The following is a 24569-nucleotide window of genomic DNA, read 5'->3' as shown; positions in this document are numbered from 1 at the left end:
TGGATGACCAGATTCCATCTGTCGTTAAATTTTAAACCTCACTGCAAAAATAAGAAAGTTAGCATTGTTTTTATTTGTTGGAAACATATGTCCGTTGTACCTTAAAGGGTTAAATGTTACTAGTTTTAACACTACGTCAGTTGTTTGTTGTTTATCTAACCTTGGCCAGGTCTGTGGTGATGATACATACTGGGGAATCGTGTTTACAGTTTTTCACAGTTTTCCAGTCCATATTAAAATAATTACATTTATATTTTAGATTTGTGATAAATCAAAGAATAGGCTGTTGAAATTAAGTAATCATACAAAGTTATAATTCTTGCATAAAAATGTAACATTAAAACATAAGAGAACAATCAAAATGCATCTACTTTTTTGTCTCCCTTAGCTATTTCTTCTTTTGGGGAATGTCAACCAATTGGAATGTTAATATTGTCTATTTTTCACAAAATAATAAACTATTATTGAATAATAGTTGTAAAAGGACAATTAAGTGCAGTTTTAACACATTTTTACAACTGATGCTAAAATGCAAAAAAGTGTATATGAGATTTAAACAGCTTCCTATTAAAAGAGTAAACGTCCCAGAGTCTTTTGAACTGGACGTGATCCCTGTACAGAGTCAGAGGATTTGGAAAGCAAGTTTTGCTGTTTGGTCTGCGATAGCAAGACTGTAAACACTGTGAGGGCAGTGAAGTCAGCGGTGACGCAGGTGCTGTTAGAAGCACGATTTTCTGCTCAGTCGATCATAAAGAAAACTGAAATTATGTATTTAATATAATTAGCATAATAGCTGCCTTGGACTGAATTATTAAGCCAGAGACACAATCTAGAGGTTTCATATGACATCAGTGAAATTCCAAGATCTTAATGCTTATAAACACTGGCCTGTGTGTGCGTGTGTGGAAGAATGGGAATATTTACACAAAAACCAAAATCAATTACAGTACCTTCCACAACTATAGGCCAACTGACTTGGAATTTAATGGGTTCTATAGTTTTGAACCTCCGTAGTTTTGATGTTTCAAAGTCAATAAAACAGATTTCAATTCCTTTTGTCGAAATGTGCTGTGGTAGTTAAAGGTTTACCAAAGCTTTTCGGTTTATCTAATAAATTTAAGCCTGACAGAACTAAACTTGTAGAGAACCAGGTAGTAATGCTTTGTTTGTCGTCGGCCATTTCCAGGGAGTTAATAACTGGCTGGGGTTAATAGCTTTCAACTTTAAAAGGCTGTCATTTGCAATGTAATTTAAAATTTGCCTCCTCAAAAGGAATACTGAAGGCAGGTATACAGTTTATAGTTGGAAGCTTTATACGTAGTGCTGAATCCCATGGCCTTACTTTGAAGAGAGTGAAAAGGCCAAGGCACATTTTTTGAAAGCAATAAAACAAAAACAATTAATAGCAGTATGATAGTAAGACACTTAGGGATACATTCTTAAAGGTATTTACTCCAAATATGAATTAGCCCAATTTGCTCTCTTTGAAAATTACAATTGTAAAACAAATAAAAAGCAATGTAAGACTGCTATCTATCTAGACCCTTAATAATTTGTGTATTTCTGGGTTTTTTTTCTAAATTTGTTAGTTGCATTTTTCATTTTTAAAAAAAAGTGCTACTGTAATTATGATTTGGAGCAATTGAGAATCTGGCCCTTAGTTGCAGGTGAAATGAAATGTACACAACTAGCCAGGTGTTTATACAGATTCAAAGATGTTGCATACAGTAATTCGTTTTTAATCATTATGCTTACAGTTGATATATAATGTTGAATAATGGAATTAGATTTAATGGATGAATGGATGTGTTTCAAAGGACAGGGTTGTAATGGAAATGATCAAAGAAAACAACAACTTAATTCAGCAAAGCACTTTATAATAACACGCAATTCAAATGCAGTTGCATATGTAATCGAAAACAGCACAACATGAAACAGACGACTTTACTGTTACTAACAATTAGCTCAATGTAGCATTGGTGATTTATGGGTAATGGGGCAGAATGAGTTAACACCAAAGCACCTTAAACATGCAAATGGGTGTCTGATTAGTGCACACTTTACAGCCTGGTGATAAAGTTTGTCATTTTATTTCTTTCTTTTTTGAAGTGGTAAACCAGAGACTGATCTGGTTTCATACTGAGATGCTGTGAGCCGCAGCACTTTTTAATAAAGTCAGTCTGCCTATAAAGCCTTGTCTTGTTTTCATTAGCTTAACTTCGGTAATTGATCAGAGGGATGTGTCGATTAATTGTGTCAGCCCTGGAATGAATCTGTGCCAATAAAACATCAGCGGTGGCACACAGCGGTGGTGTAAAAGAGACTTGCAGACGGCTGAGGCTCTGCTAATTCATGCCAGCTCTCTGACGTACTTCACAGGAGGGCCTGGCAGCAAGGGAAGTGACAGATACAACATTCCATGCTCAGATAGGGCCCGGCGCTGACTGCATTGGCAGCTCTGACGCAGGTCTGACCCCCCTTTTTTTTTTACAGCTGAGATTCTGTTTTGATTCATGGGCTTATTGCAGGCTTATGGCTGCATTTAGTGAGTCTGAGAATTTCTTTATTAAAAGCCTGCATTGCCTGCGACTGACCTCCCTCTCCTCAACCGATTCACAACCCAGATTTTCTGCACCTTTTGTATTTACAGACAAGTGTTAGCATGTGTGCTGGTAGTAGGGGATGTTTATACTGCAAAACTAATACTGTAAAGTTTTATAAAAGCTGTACTGAAAACACATTTATATAATATTGTAATCCATACCTTATTTTTGGTCTTTTTTTTCTTGCCAAGTACATATTATATTATATTGGGTGCATCACCTGATAGTAGAGTATACTGTTTCTCTGTTTTATTGTACAGTACAATTAAATATATTGTGCAATATATTGGACAATATATGAATGTCTGACATTTTCATCTAAAAAAGGTATTAAACATACATTGAAAAATGTGGCCTATTGAGCACTATTTTTTGTATATCTTGATTGTTACAAAAAAAAAAACCTGTGTGATGATACAGTCACAATATTGCACTTTGAATCTTTAAAATAGTCTAAAATATTCAGATGCTAAAACTAGTGCTGCAGTTTCCACTTGTTTCTGGTTTTAGAAGAACTGCAGACTTTAAATATATTTTATGTTCCTTTCAGTTGATAACCAAGGTTATTGGGTTAAAACTAAACCATATTTTGTTTTTCACATTTATATAAAATAATGTTTTATTGCGCTATCAACAAATGGATATGCAAATATATATATATAAAATGTTATATATAAAATTGAACCTTATCAGATATGGAACTGTATTTGTTAGTTTAAGTGCCAATGCACTCAGTTACCATCATAAAAGAATAAGGGTGGCAACAGCAGCTCCTCTGATTAAAGAGCAAGTTGTTTACCACATTGGCTATGCTGGTAGGTTAATACATTGGAAATGCTGGAGAAAGCAGAATTTTTACTCTCATTATATTCCTTTTTCTATTACAGCTAAAATCATCTTTTTTCACTATAATGTTTGGAGAAATTTAAATGAATAGTTTGCGTTGACAAGATTAATAACGTGTAGTTTTACTGTAAACACTGACGCAAGTTGCTGTCACTACATTTTTTTGCTAAACGTTTTCTGTTTTATAATATACGTTTAACAGGGAAAATCTAATTAAATGGATATTTGTTTAAATTGAAATATATGCATCCCCTGGTACGTTGTTGTTGCGAATCACTATTTGGAGTAAATAGATATGAGAAGCTACCCCCATGTGCTAATTCACACATGATTATAATGGAATTAATATCACTTAGAATGAAGTGCTACTGTTACAAATTATCAATAAATACCAGCTCTGAAATATACAGCTGTAGAGCACCAAACTCAAATTGCACATAAAATGGTTACACCTGTTGCAGTAACTTCCTTGTAACTTCCCCTAGAAATAAATGAGCATGTTTGTTTTATAACTAGCTGCTGCGTATATGTGAATCATGAAGCTTGCCCTTGTAAAACAGCATGTCATACCCCATACACTGTTCTGACCACCTCTTGTATGAACTGGTGCAGGGATCCCTTTCCATACACAGAGCATGAACAACAGAACATTTGGCAAATGGCACTGTATGTGTAGGAACAAAGACTTTATTTTCCTGTTCCTAGAATTTCCCCGTTGGTCTGCAAGTAGGCTTTATTTTTATAAAACAACCCACATCCTTGTCTGTTGCTGGCATACATGACCCCATTCTCTGTAACACAGAACTGAAGTTTTGTTTTTTTTCGTGGTGTTATTATTATTATTATTTATTTCTTAGCAGACGCCCTTATCCAGGGCGACTTACAATCGTAAGCAAATACATGAGTAACACCAGATTTGTTTAACCTGTCTAATCCCAATTCTTTATAATGTGCCCCCTTCCATCAGGAATGTATTTAAAACAGCTAATGCATCCTTGAATGGTTTGCTGGTTGATGGAATAATTCAAATATCATTGACTTTATTTTATTTGAAAACTAAGAATGTGTATTATTTCTTGGATGAATTTTATCTTTGCAACATCCTACAGTCCTATCTCAGTAACACTTTAAAATAAGTGTCTGTAATTCCAATGTAACTAACACATGATTTCCTACTGATTTCAAATGAAATTCCTATTGAATTCAAAAGTCACAAACTGATATTGTTGAATCACTTTTCTAAAGGGATTTTTAATTTATTTTTTACATCTATATAAAAATAAAACCAGGACAAGAAATCATATTAAAAAAAAGGCATTTGTATGCTTTACAAATAACATGCACACCTGTTTTAAGTGGTTGTTTTTTGTAAGATAAACAAGTATGTCAGTAACGTACATCTCCCCACAAATTCAAAATGATGGCTTATCAGTATGACAAAAAAGGTTAATGACAATTGTATATATGTATGAATGACTAATTTGGATGGTGCCCCCTAGTGGCCATGGTGGTAACTAATCATTTAGGCCAGCACTTGTCTGCTATATCTCATGGTAGGCTTGCCCTGGTGGTTGAAGATTTTACCTGCACAACACTTGGGAACGTCAGGGCGATGGTGACAGGCTCACCAGATCTCTAGCCAAGATCAACAGGACGCAAACCTCACCATGCATTCATGCCTGTACTATGGGAGCTACTCACCACACAGTTCCACCTGGTGGACAAATGTTGTATAGAGATTTCTTTAAATGGGATTTTCAATAGAGGACATGCAATCCAGTAACCAAATGTCAAGTTTCTCTTTAAATGGCGAAATCAGTTCCAAATGTTCTGCACATCCATATATTAACATTTCGTTGTAATCTGATATCACTGATTTTAAATATGCACATTCTCGTCAGCATTTAAACCACCAGAAAAAAAGCTTCAATATTCCTCTTTTTCGTCTTCTTTCTTTGTCAGCTTTGTACAGTATGATGTGGTTGAGGATCTGGTGTGAATCTTGCTTGACTGAGGCCTAGCTGGCGCTCGTGGTTTTCTCCTTTCTGCATAGGGGAATGTATATCTTGTGTAGTCGATGCACCCCCCCCCCCCCCCCCCATTTACTTTTTTAAGAATTATTTCCAAGACATACCATAGTTAATCCTTTGGTGTGCCTTATGGACTTAACTGCTGGCAGTATTCTAAATTACCCTTTGACTCTCTTCCATAGTTTCTCATAATGATGAAAACACAAGTATCCCTGAGTGTCTCATCTGGTAAAGGCATGGCCGCGTGGTGTGCGGGTTGAGTCATACAGACAGGGGAGTAATCATGGCTGTAGATCCTACAGGAGCAACGCTTTCAAGGATGACAAAGCTATGATACATAGCTAATACAACAGGTGACAGTTATGTTTACACAATTATATTCTGACCCATAGCCACATGAACAACAAGGTCCTGTAAACACATCAGTGCTAGCTGAAAAGTGGTGTAAACAATGTTGTTGTTGTGCATTGGAAATATTAACTCCTAAACAATCAGCACACTTTCTTTTTATCCTTGTTAATAGATCAATTCCAATAGAACAAGCCCTAAATGTACTTTCTCATTAAATATTTATTTATTTATTTGAATATGCAACTCGAGGCAACAACAGAACATACATCGTTTGTGTTTTATAAACTAGTAAGCCTTTCAGGAACAAGTCGTTACAGTGTTGGTCTGAGTAGTTTGCCAGTTTTATATTGTTAAAATAAATTGTATTCCGCTGAAAATGGCTGGCTAATACCGTAGCCAATAGAGCAAACGTTCAGTTACAGTATGTGTTTTTAGTGCGCCTGCATAATTCCATTGCGTTATTCTTTGCAAAATGTAATATGGAAATAATAATAACTGCTTTCATGTAATTTTGCAAAATGTAAAATTACTATTAGGTCTGCCTATATAAACACACGTGCATTGTCTGATGTGTAAAACAACACAGAAACCCTTGTTGCGTTGATCTGGTGTAGATGTGTGTTAGGAGATCAAGGGTGAAGGCTTCTAATGGTTTGGACCGAGACTGGGGCACAGAAGACGTCAATGAAACGTCAAAACAATACAGGAAATCCTTTGTGTACGTTGCCAGTGATAAAGACAACTTTGAAGAGCCTTCACTCTTGTAATTAGAAACACGTAAGTAAAGACATGACTGATTTTCTTTTCTTTTTTTCCATTTGAGTTTGTGGCTCATATTAAGAAGTCAAAATAACTACATATAATTAGTGTAACTCGTAAGTAATTTATTACGTTACACTTTCCAAATGTAATCTGAGTTCAATTGAATTTTCCATTAAAAAGAGTATTTTCATATTTTCTCAACTTTCTCGCCCTCACACACACACACACACACACACACACACACACACACACACACACATATATATATATATATGAGAATGAGAGTTTAAGTATACATAATAAAGTAAGTAACTGTTTACGACAGAAATGCCAACTGTTTTATTATATTTGTTTTTATTGATTTGTTTAAATAAAAAAGTATTTAAAAATCATAAAATACAAATGGTATTTTAGATACCTGGGATAAGCTAACGTTCAAGTAATAATGTGAAAGTACTAAAGAATATAACAGTATTGTTCATGTTAGAAAACATAACAACTCTGGTTGTTATGTTTTGGGGCTAGTTGAGTATTTCTATATAGGAGCACGAACAGGGTGTTTGTTTATTTATTTATTTTACTTTTGCAAACTTTGCACTGGAATAAAAGCTAGGGAATACTTTTTTGGTGGTCTATTCGTTTCCCATAATCGTTTATTATCAAATATGCTCTTGAAAGATTAATTTCTAATACAAATAGCCTAAAATGAAGCGCCATTTAATTTAGTGTAATGCTAACGTAGGTACGATGACTACTCGAAACGTACAGTAGCCTACTGGTTGTATACTCTTGTACTTGCTGATGGTATCATTTTGAAACATTTGTATAAATAAAATGCCCCTGAAAAAAGTAGGTATAAGACTTATTTGTAAGATGATACAACGCCTTCTTTGAAAAAAATATATATACATGTGTCAGTTTCTAAACGAGGTTATGATTTTCAATGTAGGCAATAGGCTACACCTTTAAATACATGCGACTTGTAAGTCTAGTTTAAATAGTCTGTTTCGTTTTGGTATAATATTGCATTTGACAATTAAATGACAATTGCAATTAAATTAAATAAAATACTATTACAAAATAATGTAGCCCATGAAAAACTGCAAAACATTCATATTTTAAAGCATAGATTAGAAATGGCTTTACAAAAGCTTTAGCGCTGCTACAGAAGTAACGCGCGAAACATCCATGGCTGATTGTAATTTATTGGTCAGGAATGTACAAATGCGTTTATTTTTCACAGGTTTCTTCAAGGATAACTGTCAGCAGGTTCGACATCAAACATAAAAGTTGGCTCTTGTCTGAAAAAAAAAGTTGATGGCGCCCCTATTTTATGGAGGCGTCGTAACTTTGATTTTATACAGGCGTCTGTCATTGTGGGTTGTGTGTAAATTGAGAATTTGAAACTAAACAAACAGAAATTATCCAGTAGGAATGTTTTTATCATAAAATGATTGAATACTAATACAAACGTGTCTTTCTTAAGGATCAAGCCATTTACAAGGAATTTGTTCTATGTTTTGGATAGGGTTGGGATATGAAGTAACCCAGTGAAATGCATGTAAAATAAATTACGATTATGACTATGCCCTGTATAAAACGGGATAGGTTGTATTCTGTATTCCCATCGTTGTACAGGGTGTATTCTCGAATATATATTCTTCAGACATACCGTACTAATATACTAAACCGTCTTGTAATTTATGACGTCACAGAAACCCTAGATGGAATTACTTTCCTGTAAATCACTGAAGCCTATCTATTATAATACATATAATGCATGGATGAATGCTATATTTGCATCCCGAGTCATTAAAAAAAAGGCATAATACCACAGTAGTGATGTCAAAATGGCATAATCGTCTAGAACAGCGGTTCACAAACTTTTGATAGTCACGTACCCCCAGACCTATCAACTGTCTGCGTACCCCTAGCATACAGGTTTAGATATGAATGTTATTTTTAATATATGCTTTCATAATACACATACACAATAATACATACAATATAAATGACTATAATAATATGATTAGGGCTTCTGATTTTCAGTTTTAACCGATAAAACACCACCGATACAAAAATAAAATAAAAAATGAAATCGGTATATAATAAACACCGGAAAAACACTGGAAATGGTTACTCAGTTCATGTTGACTTCATCACGAATTTCCTATTTAAAAAACAAAAACCTAACACACAAAAAAAACTACCTTTCCCAGTACAGATGGGCAAGGTCCCTCCTTCCTGACTTCTTGTATATCTGTCATTTGATTCGTTCTGAATACACTAAGCCTGAATGGAGACTTGTTCGCGGGATTTTAAGATGTTACAGTTCAAATACGGAGGACTTGAATTGTAGACTGTGGCGAAATGTAAAAAAAAAATGCCTACACACAAAAACCGCAGGAGAATGTGCCTGTGACCATAAGGATTTAGTTGTTGAAGACAGCAAATATACAATTTACGTGTGCAACTACTGTCGAATTACTACTATTGTGACAGAAACAACTGTCCAAGCATTTTGGAAAGTAACCGAAAACAATAAATCCATACAGTATATAAAAAGCGAAAGTCCCATAAAACTCGAAAATAGCTAAAAAAAATAACCACCAAAATATGTAATTAATAAAAAACGAAAAACAGAAGTCCTAAATATAATATATAATTCACGCTGTACGGTGATTGGTCGTGAGGGCTCTGTACGTCATTGTCTCTGTGTCTTTGTTCTCATTGGTACCTCTTGGAGGTTTGCAATAAACGTGCGCGAAGTAAACCCAAGTGTCCTGCAGCTGCCTGATTGTCTTGCACGGCAAGCAAGCCTCTCTTTTTGTTTCTGAAACTAACTAGCGTCACGCGCCATTTCACGCCAGAAAATTAAAAGCAATTCCCGATGCGATTTAAAGCTTTGAGTCTGACAAGTCTTATGAGAATGACAAAAAAAAAAAACTAAAAATGTTCGCCATTACACAATTTGTCCCGCGGCCGCGTACTCCCTGGACATCTCGCGTACCCGGGGGTACCCGTACCACAGTCTGGGAACCTCTGGTCTAGAAGATTATACTTAGGGCTTCTGTTTTCCGGGTTTTATTAATTGTATCTTTCCGTGCTTATTTTATAACTATTTTCGAGTTTTACGTCAATCGTTTTTTTCAGAGCTTTCATTTTTGATATACTGTATGACATTAGTGTTTTTGGTTACTTAAAAAAATGCTTGAGCGTTTTTTTGTTTTCTGTCAAAATATGTATAGTAGTAACTCGACAATATTTGCACACTTACGTTCTACCGTCTTTTCATTGCTGTCTTCCATAGAGAAATCCCGATGGTCACGGGCACATTCTTCTAGGGTTTTTGTGTGTACGCATTTTTGTACATTTCGCCACAATTCTGTTTTAAATTCTCTGTATCTTAACCGTAATACAGCTTGAAATCCCGCTAACAAGGCTCCATCCTGGTTGTAATGTGCTGTCACTCAGTTGTTGGGGCGGGTTTAAAGTATTCAGAAGGAATCAGTGATAGATGCAAGCCAGGAAGGCAGGACATTGCCCAGCAGCACTGGGAAATGTATATATATATATATATATATATATATATATATATATATATATATATATATATATATATATATATATTTGGTAGTAGGTTTTATTTTTTAATGGGAAAAGGGTAATTTCAACGTGAATTGATTAACCATTTCCACAGTTTTTCCGGTGTTTATTGGCTATCCACCGATTTCATTAATTTTGTATCGGGTGTTTTATCGGTTAAAATCGAAAATCAGAAGCCCTAATTATACTTAACCTTTGACCCATATTTGACTCCTGTGCACTCTGAGTATGGCAAGACAAATGGTCATTTAGAGATATCTCAAATTGCATTTTAAGATATCTTGAAATATTTAAAGATATCTCTAACTAAGTCATTTCGAGATATCTTAATTGTGTAGTTTTTAAGATATCTAAAACCATTTTAAGATATCTGTAAATCAATTAGAGATATCTGTAAAACAATTACATATATCTAAAAATGAAATAAAGATATCTCAAATTGATTTACAGATATCTTTAAATACTATTGAAACCATGTGGATTTTGCTAGCATGGTGCACCAAACTGTCATTTAGAGATAATCTTAAAATTTAAACATTTTAAAGATATCTCTAAATCATTTGAAGATATCTCTAAATGACTTCCTGTTCATTTAAAGATATCTCTAAATCATTTGAAGATACTTTGAAATAACTTCCTGTTCATTTAGAGATTTCTTTAAATCATTTGAAGATATCTTGAAATAGCTTCCTTTTCATTTAGAGATATCTCTAAATAACTTCATGTTCATTGAGAGATATCTCTGAATAACTTCCTGTTCACTTGGCTCTAAATGGACAGGAAGTCCATTCAAAACATAGAGCATTTTCACAGGAAGTCATTTTGAGATATCTTCTGAAGCCCTAATTATATTAGAGATATCTCTAAATGAACAAGAAGTTATTTACAGATATCTCCAAATGATTCTGATATATCTCTAAATGAAAAGGAAGTTATTTCAAGATATCTTAAAATGGTTTAAATATATCTATAAATGAACAGGAAGTTATTTTGAGATATCTTCAAATGATTTAACCCTTTGCGGTCCTATGTCGGACCTGGTCCGACATTGCAATTTTCCCTCCGGTCCAAAAAACAGGTCTCTAGTCGTTTTTTCTCAGGAAAAAGCTAAGTAAACCATTCAACCATTCGAGTGAGACTGATAGGAGCCGAGAGAAGACGAAAAAAAAGGGGCGGATCTGAGCAATACACACAGTCCCGGCACCACAGACCGAACACGGATATAAACAAACAAAATAGCTGCTTCTGCATCCAGCGCTCAAAGAATATCGCAGATATTTTCAGAGCTTTTTGATATGTTATAATAATAAAATAATGAGTTTGGTGATAAAACGAGTGATCAGGAGATGATTTATCGGTATGCACTACTATGAAGAGGTATGTGAAAAATACAGCGACAAGGGGTGGGGCAGGGCTGGAGATGCAGTACTGAGTGTCCTGTTGATATGCAGTGCCTTTTAAACCTGTTTTACTGTGAAAAAAATACTTTTAAACAGCGCGTCTAAAATAAACTGCGCGTGTGAAAATAAATTGGACCTGACGTGCCTGAGACGCGCTGAATAAATGGACCGCAAAGGGTTAAAGATATCTTTAAATGAACAGGAAGTAATTTAGTGATATCTTCAAATGATTTAGAGATATATTTAAAAATTTTTAATTTTAAGATATCTCTAAATGATTTAGAGATATATCTAAATGAACAGGAAGTTATTTAGAGATATCTCTAAATGATTTTCAGATATCTCAAAATAACTTCCTGTTCATTTAGAGATATCTCAAAATAACGTCCTGTTCATTTAGCGATATCTCTAAATCATTTAGAGATATCTCTAAACAACTTCCTGTTCCTTTAGAGATATCTCTAAATCATTTGAAGATATCTTCAAATGAACAGGAAGCCTTTTCAAGATATCTCAAAATGACTTCCTGTGAAAATGCTCTATGTTTTAAATGGACTTCCTGTCCATTTAGAGATAGCTGTAGATAAACAGGAAGTTGTTTCAAGATATCTTCAAGTGATTTAGAGATATATAGCTAAATGAACAGGAAGTTATTTCAAGATTTCTTAAATTGAATTTCAGATATATTTAAATGATTTAAAGATATCTCGAAAACATTTAGAGATATCTTTAAATGATTTAAAGATATCTCCAAATGCATTTTAGATATCTCATTTAAAGCTCCATTTAGAGATATCTGTAAATCAATTTAAGATATCTCTAAATGTATTTTATATATCTCTAAATGATTTAGAGATATCTTCAAATATTTACAGGTATATTGAAATTATTTAGAGATATCTTTAAATAATTAGAGATATCTATAAATGATAATTTGGCTTGCCATACTCCGAGTCCACTTTCAAACACAAAGTGTCTAATTTTCAATCACTCGACAACACCCACAATTCGTGCTTTTTAGGCACTTTTAACAAATCTGTCTCTGTGACGATTTACAATCATCCTCAACCAAAACAAGCAAGCGAGACAAATAATCTTTGACTCTGACAGCAACTAAGAAGAAAAAAGCATAACCCATTGAAACACCTTTTCCTTAAAAATACATTATTTTTTGCAGTTCATTGTCTACCCAATTTAATTCACTGTTCCTGAATTGTCAAAAAGAAAATTATATGTAAGATTCTTTAATAGTAACTTAATTTACGTTATTATTATTCATTAAATTCACTTGCAATTTGACCCTTAACACCCATTTATTGTCTTTTTTTATTACAGATACTAATATACATGTGTTTTTTAAAAAAAATAGACAGGCTTCAGTCTATAAACTACTCGACCATACAGTCTCGTAGTTTATGACGTCACATAAACACCAGATATAATTATTTCCCTGTAACTCACTGAATAATTATAAAATGGGTATTTTAAGTACTCTATCCTGATTGGTCAAAACAGGTCACATGGGGGTGTTGATATTACAGCATATCACCATGGGTCGGCACTTTTTTTCATAGGGTTACCATATGGCTCCAGATTAACCGGACGCTTTGAGACAGACCGGGATTTCAAAATTCCCCCTAAATTGAAAGTAATTCACGTATAAATGAGCTCCACCTTTGCTGAGATTAATCCTGCTGTGGTGGAATTGCTTGGGCGCAGCAAACAATTCACACTGATCAGCTGCTTCTGATCAGATCTTAATGAACGAATAGCTAATTTATCGATAGAGCAACGAGATGATGATGCGATTGTATTTGCAGAATAATATGGGCGATTGAATTTTAACAAACAGAAAAAAATAGCGACTGGCTGCAATTCATTCTTAGTATAATACAATTATTTGACGCGCATGCGTGTATTTAAGCACCATTATTAATTGTAGCTAAGGATGGTTCATTTACACCTTCATTTATTTCAATTTAGGGGCAAATTTGAAATCCCGTTCTGTTTCACAGCGTCCGGTTAATCTGGAGCCACATGGTAACCCTATTTTTCAAAAACGGGCAAATCACTGGTAGATATCCATACGCCACTAGAATTTAAAAACAAAAATGGCAGACATATTGGAATTTATCGCAATAAACATGACTGACGAGATTTATGTAAATGTTGAACTTTTGGGAAACCGAAGTGTACATGAGATATTGAATGAATCTGAATCGGACACCAGTGATTAATTAAAGTAGTGAAAAAAAGCAAAACTAAGTATTCAAATACATGTTTTTACGGGGTTTTTTTTGTAATGGGTTGATCCATTTTATAAGCGCAATAAGGCATTTCAGGGTGTGGGATATACTCTAATATTCACATGCCCCTGGGCGGTTAAAGCCACTCGGCTTCGCCTCGTGACTTATAACACACCCGGGGCGTGTGGATATTAGAGTATATCCCACACCCTGTTTTGCCTTATTGCTTATGTAACTCACTGAAGCCCATCTATTATTCTATATACTGTATATACAGACACACGCAAATCCTACAGGATTTGTTTTCCGGGAATAAAGGAAAGTGTTTGCTAAAAAGTAAAGAACATGTAAAAGGAAAAATAATAATTTCAAAATTGATAAAGGTTAATGGTTAGAATATGATGCTTCCTATTACAAAACACGGTAATTGGCACAGTATGAAAAGGGTTGGTGCTGCTGCATATAGTTTTACACAACTTAAACCTGATTCGTGAGTTTTCTTTAAATACTAAAAAAGGTGCGTTTCTGGTGATCAGTACTATTATGTATTTAGTTTTGAAAAAAAATGTATCCGAACTGTACAGTTTGTACGCTACTAGGAAGTAGGCTACTGCAGCTTTAAGTTAGCACCTTTCTTGATCACACACACCGGCTTGCTGACGTCAGAAATGCATCACGCTGTGTATGCAGCATCAGCCTCTGTCAGGTCTTATTTATGTATTTAGTTATTACACTTCCGCGAAACCTTTGGGGGAATGCAGAGCTGAAGTAACGCTGTTAACTATTTAGACCAGTGTATTTTTTAATACAGTTTTTTTAAAAGAATAATTTAAGGAGGATGCTTGGCAACAGTTTGTACTTCACCAGTGGGCGTTTTCTGTCTAGTGTTGGTGTATGAAGGCGGGGGACGCTGCAGCAATTTTGGCTGCAGAATATCTTGAAGAAAAACAACCACCACCAATTAAAAAAACAAAAAAAAAACACCTTTGTTTATTTAATTAACAATCAACAGTCGCGTTCATCGTAATAAACAGATTTATTGAAAGAAGATTTTTTTTTTGGGGGGGGGGTTGTTTTTTATTGCTGTTAAATATATATATATATAATTACTGTGTCGTTTTGCCGTCCTCTTTTTTTCTCCCAACCTTTATCATAAACCCTTTCTTGATGTATCACTAACGTCCTGTCTCAATGCTGTAAAAAAGGGAGGATGTCCAACCCAGAAAAAATACTCTCATCACGCCCCCAAGCCCCCCTGGCTGCAAGGAAACAACACAGATACAGCAATAACATCCACATCTACAGCAGTTTGTCTCTGGAAAGCGGTTGGGCATGTAGCTCCCGTCTTTTAGCAGGAACTCCCAGCGGCAGCAGCTGCAACAACAGCCGAGAAAGAACCTCCGTCCCCGCAAGGTCTGCGACGGCGGCTTCTTGTTTCTATCCTCCATCTGCGTACTCCCCCTTTTCTCGCTCGCTGTCTTCAAGCAGAATCACCGGACTGCCACACAGAGGTGGTGAATCGGCGTTCACCAGCTACCCTTCTAACGTCAGGCTGCTTGTACCATCAGCATCCACAAATCTTTCCATTCAAGAATTTCTGCTGCCGCCGCCGCATTACCACTGGTCAAATAATTTTTTAAGCAGCAGGAATTCTAACAGAACAAGATCGTTTTTCTCCCACTCCTCTTCCCCTTTCCTACTGGACTCAGACATGGATGATGGACCTTCTTCAGCAAGTTGCTTTAGAAGGTTTACAGACTGTTTTTTTGCAACAAGTAAGTGTTTCCTATTTATAAACAAATTTTTTTTTTTTTTTTTTTTTTTTTTTTTAAACAGTGTATGTCGTGGACAAATGTCCAGCTTAAAAAATAATAATAATAATTAAAAAAAGTTATCGCTGTTGACTTGGCAAGCCATTTATCATATTTGCATTACTCATATTTTTTGTATTAAAATATATACAGTATAGTTTTCAAACTTACTGCTCAGTGCTGTTGGTTGTCAGATGCTACAGGTAGTAGTATAGGCATTCTTATCTGATTGGCCCACAGACTTCATATGTAGCAAGGGGCACCTTCTGAAGGTCTTTCCCCACTCCTAAATAGTTTTATAATACATTTGTTCTCTTAACAGAAGATCATTTTGGTTTATGATTATTTTTTTGACGATGTCAAAACCTCCATTGATTTCATAGTTAGGGCTACGCATAAGTGTGTACAAGGTGCTCTAGTGCTATTTATTAATCTGGGTGTTCCGCATTCGGAATTAGTGTTCTCAATTTAAATAGGGCTAGTGTATGCTGTTTTATGACTTGCACACCAACGACTCTTGATGTGGAAGCGACCCGTTTGTCATTGCAGTATGTTTTTCTACTATAATTTTGGGTAGGGGGTTTGCGTGTTTATTTATTTATTTATTTTCTTTTGCGTGGTGTATTGTTTTTGCAGCCGTTAACACAAAATAACAACTTTATTGTATTATGTACCTAATCTGTATCCCCTTGTATATCAATTGCAGTATGCAATAACATTCATATTATTTTGGCTGTGGATATTCTTTACATTTACCCCAGGAACTCCACACATCAGGTAGCTTCAAAACGTGTCCTGTAGGTTAGTCGCATATATTGGTAATTTCAGCCTGCTTCGCAGACGCTGTAATGTGACATATACCATATACATGCATTATCTTTGCTGTCTACTACAGTAAGATGTGGTGAATTTTTATTTAATAGAAGAAATTAACAAATCATTTTTCTGTTGGCTTTCATTTCCTTAGCCAAATCCATTGGTGGAATGGGATACCCATAATAATCCACACTGTCTCCATACAGAGGGGCGCTACATGCCAACCCATTTTGTTCTGTGTCTGGCAATGCCAGTGACTTTTTATTAGGGCAGCTATATTGTTCTATACAAAAAAACTGCCTAATGACGTGAAACTGGAGTTACATGCTTATCTTTAAGCTACTTAGTTGCAAGATTTTGATTGAGGTGAAGTGTAGTTATACTCAGTCCGAAGCAAATTTTGATTGTCGTTGTAGTACTTAGCTAGTGATCCATTCATCCTGGCTAAAACTGGATCTGACATTGTTGTAGCCACCACAATATTCTGCTCCAATGGATTTCTCCAGGTTCCGCAGCTTAAATGGCCCAAATTGTGGGGAAGGTTCCAGGGTAGGTGTTGTGTGCATGCAACAGAAGAGCTGTGTGACGTGCCCCACAGAGTGAGAATGTCCCGAAGTTTGTAAAACAGCCAATTATGCTGATCTTTGACTGTTTTTTTCTGCATGTGGGGGATGAACCAGACAAATAATGCTGGTATAATTTGAAAGCTTGTTTCAAGGGCATTGCAACAAAAATATTGAACAAACTGAAGACATTGGCGTAATTCTGCAACCTCCCTGTGGTCCAGCTGGAATGACCCTTAACCCATAAAAGCTACAGATATGTGTTCAGTTCAGTGAAATATTTATTTCAGCAGTATCACTGCTGATAGAAAGAAAATCAAACCTGCCTTTGAGTTGGAGCTAGTGCGTTAATGTTTCTGCCGAGTGCAAGCAAAAAAAAACCCTTTTTACACCTTGCTCCACGATTTAGTTTGCACATGATAGTTTAAGCTAAAAGCACCCAGTCGCAGCTTATCACATCTGTGCTGGAAGATTACATAACACTGTAATTTTCACAATTGGGAGAGCAATTCATTTTTATAGAAACTTGCAAAAGTTCTAATTTTATGCATTATATTGTGAACAAGCTGCTTGAATGACTTTTTCAGTGACTACAATTTTTAAATAAATACATGGATTTATATTAACACTTTCAGTAAAAAAAAAAAAAAAAGATACAAATAAAATGTAGAGACGATGTTCTGAAACCGTAAGCTGGCACAAATGATTCTGCGAAACTGTCTGCTGTTTTAGTGGTGCTTACAAGAAATGTTGCGTTTGAATTATTTAAAGTGATTTTCATTCCTGAGGAAATATAGAACCAGAGTACTCACTTAATTGTATTTGAATTGAACACCGTACATGATAACCAGGACCGCATTTAAGAAGCAATCAGCTTCAAATATGTATTTATTTGGGTCTTTTTTTAGTTTCTTTATTTTGTTCCTTTCCTCCATGATGTAGCAAAAATAAGCAACTTTGAATTATTAATTAGTAATAATTCCTCACAAGCATTCCAATGTGAGGTATGTGATTTATTTTATAATTTTTTTTACCCCCAAAGACTGATATTCCCAAGACTCCTGTTTCAGATTTGGGTTGTATTACTCAGTTCAAACAATGAAAACCAACAACTTGTCTGGTGATCTCCAAAAAGTAGTGGGACCCTGGGTTTTGAAACGAGTGCAGAGTTTACCACAATTTGTTTCTAAAAGGGGAAAAAAAGTATAATTTTTGTTTTGTTTTGAGTTGTTCCTTGCTAGTTTTATATTTAATTCTTTTTTTTGTACAAGTGCTATTCTTATTAGAAATACATAATACACAGGTATTCGGTGTTCATAAGTTACACTGGATTGTCCACTCTGGAGACGCTGCTCTATTTAAATGCAGAGCAGTGAGGTTCCACACCTTGCCTGCAATCATTCCTCAAAACTGCCCTTGTCTGGGTGAGGCACCAGTTCAGTGTCCATGCCAGTCAGTCCTTGGCTGCTTGCAAAAGTTCTGTCATTTGGATGCTACCGAAGGCTACATTGTGGCCACTGGTCAAAGCCTTTTGTTTTTAATTCATTATGTTGTGTTTTTTTGTTTTGTTTTGTTTTTTGTTAGGGAGCCATTCCAGTTCAAGTGGGCCGAATTCTTGGGAGGTTTTTCATCCTTTTGTGTCAAGTCATTAACGTAAGGAATCGAGCAACACCACTTGACCTGGAATGTTGGACACATCGCTGGACTACCAATGCAGACTTACATATTTAGAAGGCAATTCACCACAGTATTCATTCTATCTTTTCTCCCATTGGCCAGCTCTATTTGTTTTTTTTGTTTTTGTTTTTAAGGATCACAAAATCGTACATTATAGTACCCAGTCTTTTAAACAAGTCCATACTTGTGTCTATTTATTATTAAATATGAATTAAAGTATCCAATAATCGTTATAGGTGGTACATGCTGGTGCCAGAGTTGTAAGAGGCAATGGAAATGATTTGATTAGTTGTGTTATTCAGAAGCACTCTTTGATGTTCACCTGGCTAAAAGAAAAGAAACCGAGATGTCAGTACAGGATTTCTTAATGGATTTTAATATCATGTATATTTAATAACATGCTCTGTACATTTTCTCTAGCTTCTTGTGTAAAACAGGCACACAAAGCACTTAAGTAATTTTAAAATGACTAAAGCATTATTTAAGATAAATCGCTTCTTCAACTCTGTTCTGATCTCCTCTCCTGTCTCTGTGCTCGGGTGTTAATCAGAGATCTTGTTTCATCCATATGACCATAGCTGTGAAATGTATCTAACAGTCACAGATTTACAGTGTAGTTTGCACTATTTGTTTTCTTAAAGGAGAAACGCTACACTCTCCCAGTTTGTGTGGCAGTTCTTAGAATTACAACTGGAGAAAAAGTTGAGTAGGAGTAAAACTTAACTCCATTTCTAATTACTGGACTTCATTACAGTTTCAGGAAATAATATTTGAGTTCCTCTGCCATTCCAGCAACTTAATGTGCTTACCGGTAATAAAAACTCTTAACTGTTAAACAGCGAGTGTGTTTACCTAACATCCTGAGTTCAAAACAATACTTGCTGTCAGAATAAAACAAAAAGTTATGATTTACCTCAGATAATCTTAGTGTTGCACAGACAGATGTCCAAAGAGAATGCTTTGGTATATCGGCACATTTAAAAGAAATCAGACTTCCACTTAAAATTCTGGCATAAAATCCACTTTTTTTCTTCTTGTATTCCACACCTTCCTTATCAGGATGAAGTTATTTTATAATCTTATACCGTGATTGTAGGTCACCTGATTTTAAAGTGACTTTCTTATCTTCACCAAGCAAGGGTATTTAAAGATTGCACTGTAGAATATTCAGAGGATAGCCAGTCCTGTTATGCCTGGTCTGTGTAGCCCCTAAACCATGGAACGGCAGTCCTGTAGAGTTTTTTTGGGAAGATTCTGAGAGAGCTGTACCGTGACTACAGCATGGTGAGAACCTCAAGTTACAGTACTGTGTCCTTGTCATATCTCTGTCAGTGTGAGATGATACACTTGCTTTTATTTGTGTTAAACACAAGTTTTAGCATTTTAGTTTGTTTTCCCTGAAATGAAATGACAGGGCCATTCTCACTATCCACACCAGTGGCATTCTCACTATCCACAATGCTCAAAATGTACCCTTAAAAAGTATTGCTGTCAAGTCATTTGATTGACAATGCATTGCACATGATGCCAGTGTATATACCCTTCAGATGTCACCGTGACCTGAAGTGAAGAACGCAAGACGTGTTTCTGGAAGGCATTACTTTAACAGGGTTGATAACAAGACTCCAATTGCATAGCAGTTTGAGCCATTCTAGGGTTTACTTTTATCTGTTTGTGAGTGTGACAACTTAGGCTTGCAGTTAAACCTGGAATGGCTCATATTGCCAGACAATGGGAGTCTTGTTTCCATCTCCTTTATACAAATGCACACACAACCACACACACACATTTTAAGCACTCTGAAGGTGTTTGTACCCAGGGAAAGTGAAATAAGTAATTTGATATAAATTTTAGAAAACAGCTCTGTGTCTATTCTTGAGTCTTAATTATTGCTTAACTATTGCTACCTACACCATATACCTGCACTGGTCTCTTTGAAACTATATGTCAAGCGAAATTGGTGTTCTGTCTATATTTCAGATATTTAGCTTTCATACAACAAGATGTTGAAAGATCTAGTGCTGAAACTTGCATTCAGGGCTACAGTGTGATTTTTTTTTTCTTTTAGTGGATCTCATGCTTTAATTTTTCTTGCATACAAGTAAATCCAATTGCAGAACGGGTTAGTGCACAGTTTCAAACTGAGCCTCATTGCCAAGCTGATAGAAAGTCATTCAGCTGTTTTAATTTAGGTTTAGCTTAGACTCTGTACCACAAAATATAGGAACTACCTAAAGATCAGCATATTCCTTTTTCCATGGGAAACACTGCTGAAAAAGTAAAAGCAGGGTCACTATTTAGTGTTCTCTTAGTGATATTTGAACCTTGTGAAGTGGTGACGTACATAGACATATGTGATTTCTTTTTATGATCTACTGTAAATCCCTGCAGAGCATATAATGCAGCACATAGTCTTTAGATGTGGCGAAATGAAACAAGCCCCTGTGTTCTGGCCTCTGTTACCCCCTTTCCCCTCCAGCCTTCTCCTTCTTTAAGTTTTTCGCACTTTGGAATCTCAAAGTTTTGAAACCCTCGAACAGATAAGATAAGAAACACATGGTCTGCAGCTTCTGGATGGGGGGGTTGGGGGTGGGGGGTGGGTCCCAAGTGGTCCTGCTGACGCACACAGCCCAGCTTCTGATGTCAGACAGCTGAAAAATAGCACCTTGGCTGCTTGCCCTTGCAACTGTGCCAAAAAAGTTTCCTTTGTTAGAAACAGAAGATTTCATTAAAAAGGGTTTTATTGCATTACTGCTTCTCAATTTAAAAAAAAAAAATACAGAGAGAAGTGTTTGGCCTTATTCTAAGATAATGTGATTGAAACAGAAGACTAAAATATAGGTATGTTCATAGGTTAAGAAATACTTGGCGTATAATAGTTTCACTACATTAATGAAGGTATATTTCAGGTTAACAGCAAACATCTTTGGCATCAGTTAGAAATCAGGTCTTTCTGGGTTTAAGCCTGAAATCAGAACCCCAATGTGTTTTACTTGTCTCCACCGTGTAAAATAAAATGCTACAGTACTACAAAAAACGTTTTTTTTTCTAATTATTGTAGCGGTACTGACATTTTTGCCTCTGCTGTCACATTGAACAAACTGCCATGAATTGTGTTGTTTATTAACAATCCGAGGCATTTGACCATTTCAATCATGACCTGCTTTTAAACTGCTTTAAGAAAGTGGATTTCAATTATTGTTGCATTCTGAGCTATTACACACTACTATTTTTGATTACAACATACAAAACCCAAAATGCTAAAGACTCCGACCCAACCACTAGAGCATGATTCCACACTGCTGCCGTAAAGCCTCTATTTTTACAATATAAAGCCTATTGACCTCTCATCCTTGGCACATTTAAAGACAATTAAATGACGAGGCTCTTGTCATGGTTATAGCAAAGTTTTATATATATTAGTCTTGGGCTGTTGTGATACGTGATAAGCCAGAAAAACGTCTAAGCATATTACTTGTTAACATTACTTTATAACATGACTGTTTGTTTTGTTTTGAGTCTGTTTCAATACTCCTCATTTTGCTAGGCTCTAGGGCCTACAGTGGCCTACTTTTAAGTTTAAAACTCCAGAGTGAAGAATCTCTTACTAAAACATTTGGTTTCACTGGTGCTTTAATGCAGACTAGCATATGGTCTAAAGCAGCGGTTATCGACCTGGGGTACCCCAGGGGGTAGGTAATATAATGTTCAGCTCTGGCATCTATCTTACACGTCTCACACAGTCCATAGATGTTTCCCCAGTACTGTCCTATTTGTGTTATACATAAAAGAAGCACTACCGAGGTACAAGCTAATTTTATTTTTACTGCAGAGCATTCCTTGTTTGTTCTGTTGTAAACATAGAATACGGTAATGTGCATGCTGGACAGGATCACTATGCTAGACTGCCTGTTGATCCGGGAGACCTGTGCTGTATGACTGTATCTGGCATGCGCAATGAACCGCTTTTAAACAATTGGAAGTGTGTGATCGTTTGGGAAAGGTTGTAAGAGTTTTGAGGTGCACGCAAACTGAAACAGAGAAGTTTTTTGAAAAGATTTACTGATAGCAGCGTTAGCAGTGATCGTGAAAGAAGCGACAGCAAAAAGATGAAAGTAACCTATATATTTGATATTTATTTCTTTTTCACTATCAGATATAAACACTGCCATTTAATACTGTATGAAACAAAAATAAATACTCAACATTTCTTGTTCAATTGTATATTAGTGAAGGTTTTTGTACATAAAGCTCGTCATGCTTTCATATATTGCTTTCATGTAACGACCTGGACAATTGCTTTGTTGCAGGACTTCTCTGTTGAGTTTGTCTCGTCTGTCTTTTTTATTACATGTGTTGTAAGGGGGAGTGAGTGAATGAGTGGGGAGAATGTGTGTGACTGGTTGATGATGTGCCGGACAGCGGCAGGAAACGTTTGTAAAGCCTCCTCTCGTTTGTAAACTTTCTTATGTTCTTATAAGGCAGGATTTGAACCCTAACTAGTCATACCTTCACTCCAACTACATAACCGCTATGCTACACAGATTCACATCTTAACTCTTTCAACAGACTAGGCTACTATTTACATTTAACCTATCCAAACGGCAATACATTGCCTCAGTATAGGTTGAACAATTTTGCTATTTCCATAATGTGTGTGTGTGTGTGTTATTATCCATTAAGTCAAAAAATAAGTGATATCTGAAACACAAACACATTGGAAATGTGAAAAAATGGCAAGTTATCAAAAGTGCCTAGCCATTTAAAGTGGAGATATCAAAAACACAAGCCAAGTTTCAAGAAACCATTGGGGCAACCTTGCCCAGCAGAAAGCAATGGGGGCCAAGGTTGCTCCAATTGTTTCTTCTGACTTGTATATCTCCACTTTAAATGGCTGGGATCTAGATAAATAGCTGTTTTTTCACATTTCCAATGTGTTTTTGTTTCAGATATCATTCACAGAGGGGCGCTTGCTTAAAAAAGGATGAATTCTGAGCTGCCCAAAGTTTTAAATGAATCTGTCAAACCAGTCAACTGGTCACTCAGTGCTCGTCTGTTTTTGCATTCTTTGTGAAGAGCTGGGGGCTGAACATCAGCAACTATTGTTACACGCAGAGGTTTGCTGACTTTCAAGAGGGAAAGTACTTCAAAGCCTGTTCGGACTGCGCACAGAAATTCACATGTTTCTTGTTGATCATTCGTCCACACTTGCTTCTGTGAATACCGTGTGTTAGCTCAACTTGTCTACCTTGCAGATATTTTTAGCAAGCTGAATGATCTGAATTTGTCTATGCAAGGTCATGAAACTAACATTCTGAATCTGTACGACAAAGTTAATGCTTTAATAAAAAACATTGAATTCTGGAAGTCCAAATGTGGAGACAGAGACTTTACCTGTTTTCTGCTGCTTCACACGTTTCCCACTGAAGTTTATCCAGGGGAAACTGAACAGAATAGAATTAAAACAACAATAGCAGACCATTTGACACACTTGTCGTCTCCGTTCCAGTCATTCTTCCCCAACATTCAAGAGTAGACAGGACAATATGACTGGATAGTTTCGTCAGTTGTTAGCAGCTGTAACCTCTTGTCGTCAGGTGTGTGTGGTGTGGAAACAAAGACAATGTCCAAACAGTATTTCTCCCAAAACATCAGTGTTTTAATAAATAACAAAAAGGGCCGCCCCTCTACCAACAATGGTATTGGGGGGGGTACACAGCGGGCTTGCAAACCCAAAACCAAATCAATTATTATAATCCACGTCGGGACGGTGGTGAGTGCTGGTGCTGTGAGGGGAAGGGAAGTGCTCAGTGGTGTGGACTGGCTGTGTACCTGCAGCCCCTGGCTCTTTAATCCTC

The 24569-nt window shown here is 35.9% G+C and overlaps 1 protein-coding gene across 8 annotated transcripts in view; it reads left to right on the top strand.

Moving 5' to 3' along the window:
- The window catches only part of LOC117403040 (cAMP and cAMP-inhibited cGMP 3',5'-cyclic phosphodiesterase 10A), a 115034-nt gene that overhangs the window by 16914 nt on the left and 73551 nt on the right, over window positions 1-24569 (top strand). For 2 of the 8 annotated variants that reach the window (XM_059023785.1, XM_059023784.1), the window contains exon 1: window positions 14523-15619. The exons of 1 other annotated variant lie outside the window; for it this stretch is intronic. In XM_059023785.1, coding sequence (XP_058879768.1) covers window positions 15055-15619 — 565 coding nt within the window. In that variant the 5' untranslated portion in view covers window positions 14523-15054. Of the gene's footprint in view, window positions 1-14522; window positions 15620-24569 lie in introns of those variants that run through there. 5 more of the 8 variants (XM_059023788.1, XM_059023786.1, XM_059023791.1 and 2 more) reach the window with 3 other exon arrangements.

Source organism: Acipenser ruthenus, chromosome 5 (genome assembly GCF_902713425.1).
Source record: "Acipenser ruthenus chromosome 5, fAciRut3.2 maternal haplotype, whole genome shotgun sequence".
Taxonomy (NCBI): domain Eukaryota; kingdom Metazoa; phylum Chordata; class Actinopteri; order Acipenseriformes; family Acipenseridae; genus Acipenser; species Acipenser ruthenus.
Note: the sequence above shows the minus strand (reverse complement) of the source record. Positions and strands in the feature narration are given on the sequence as shown.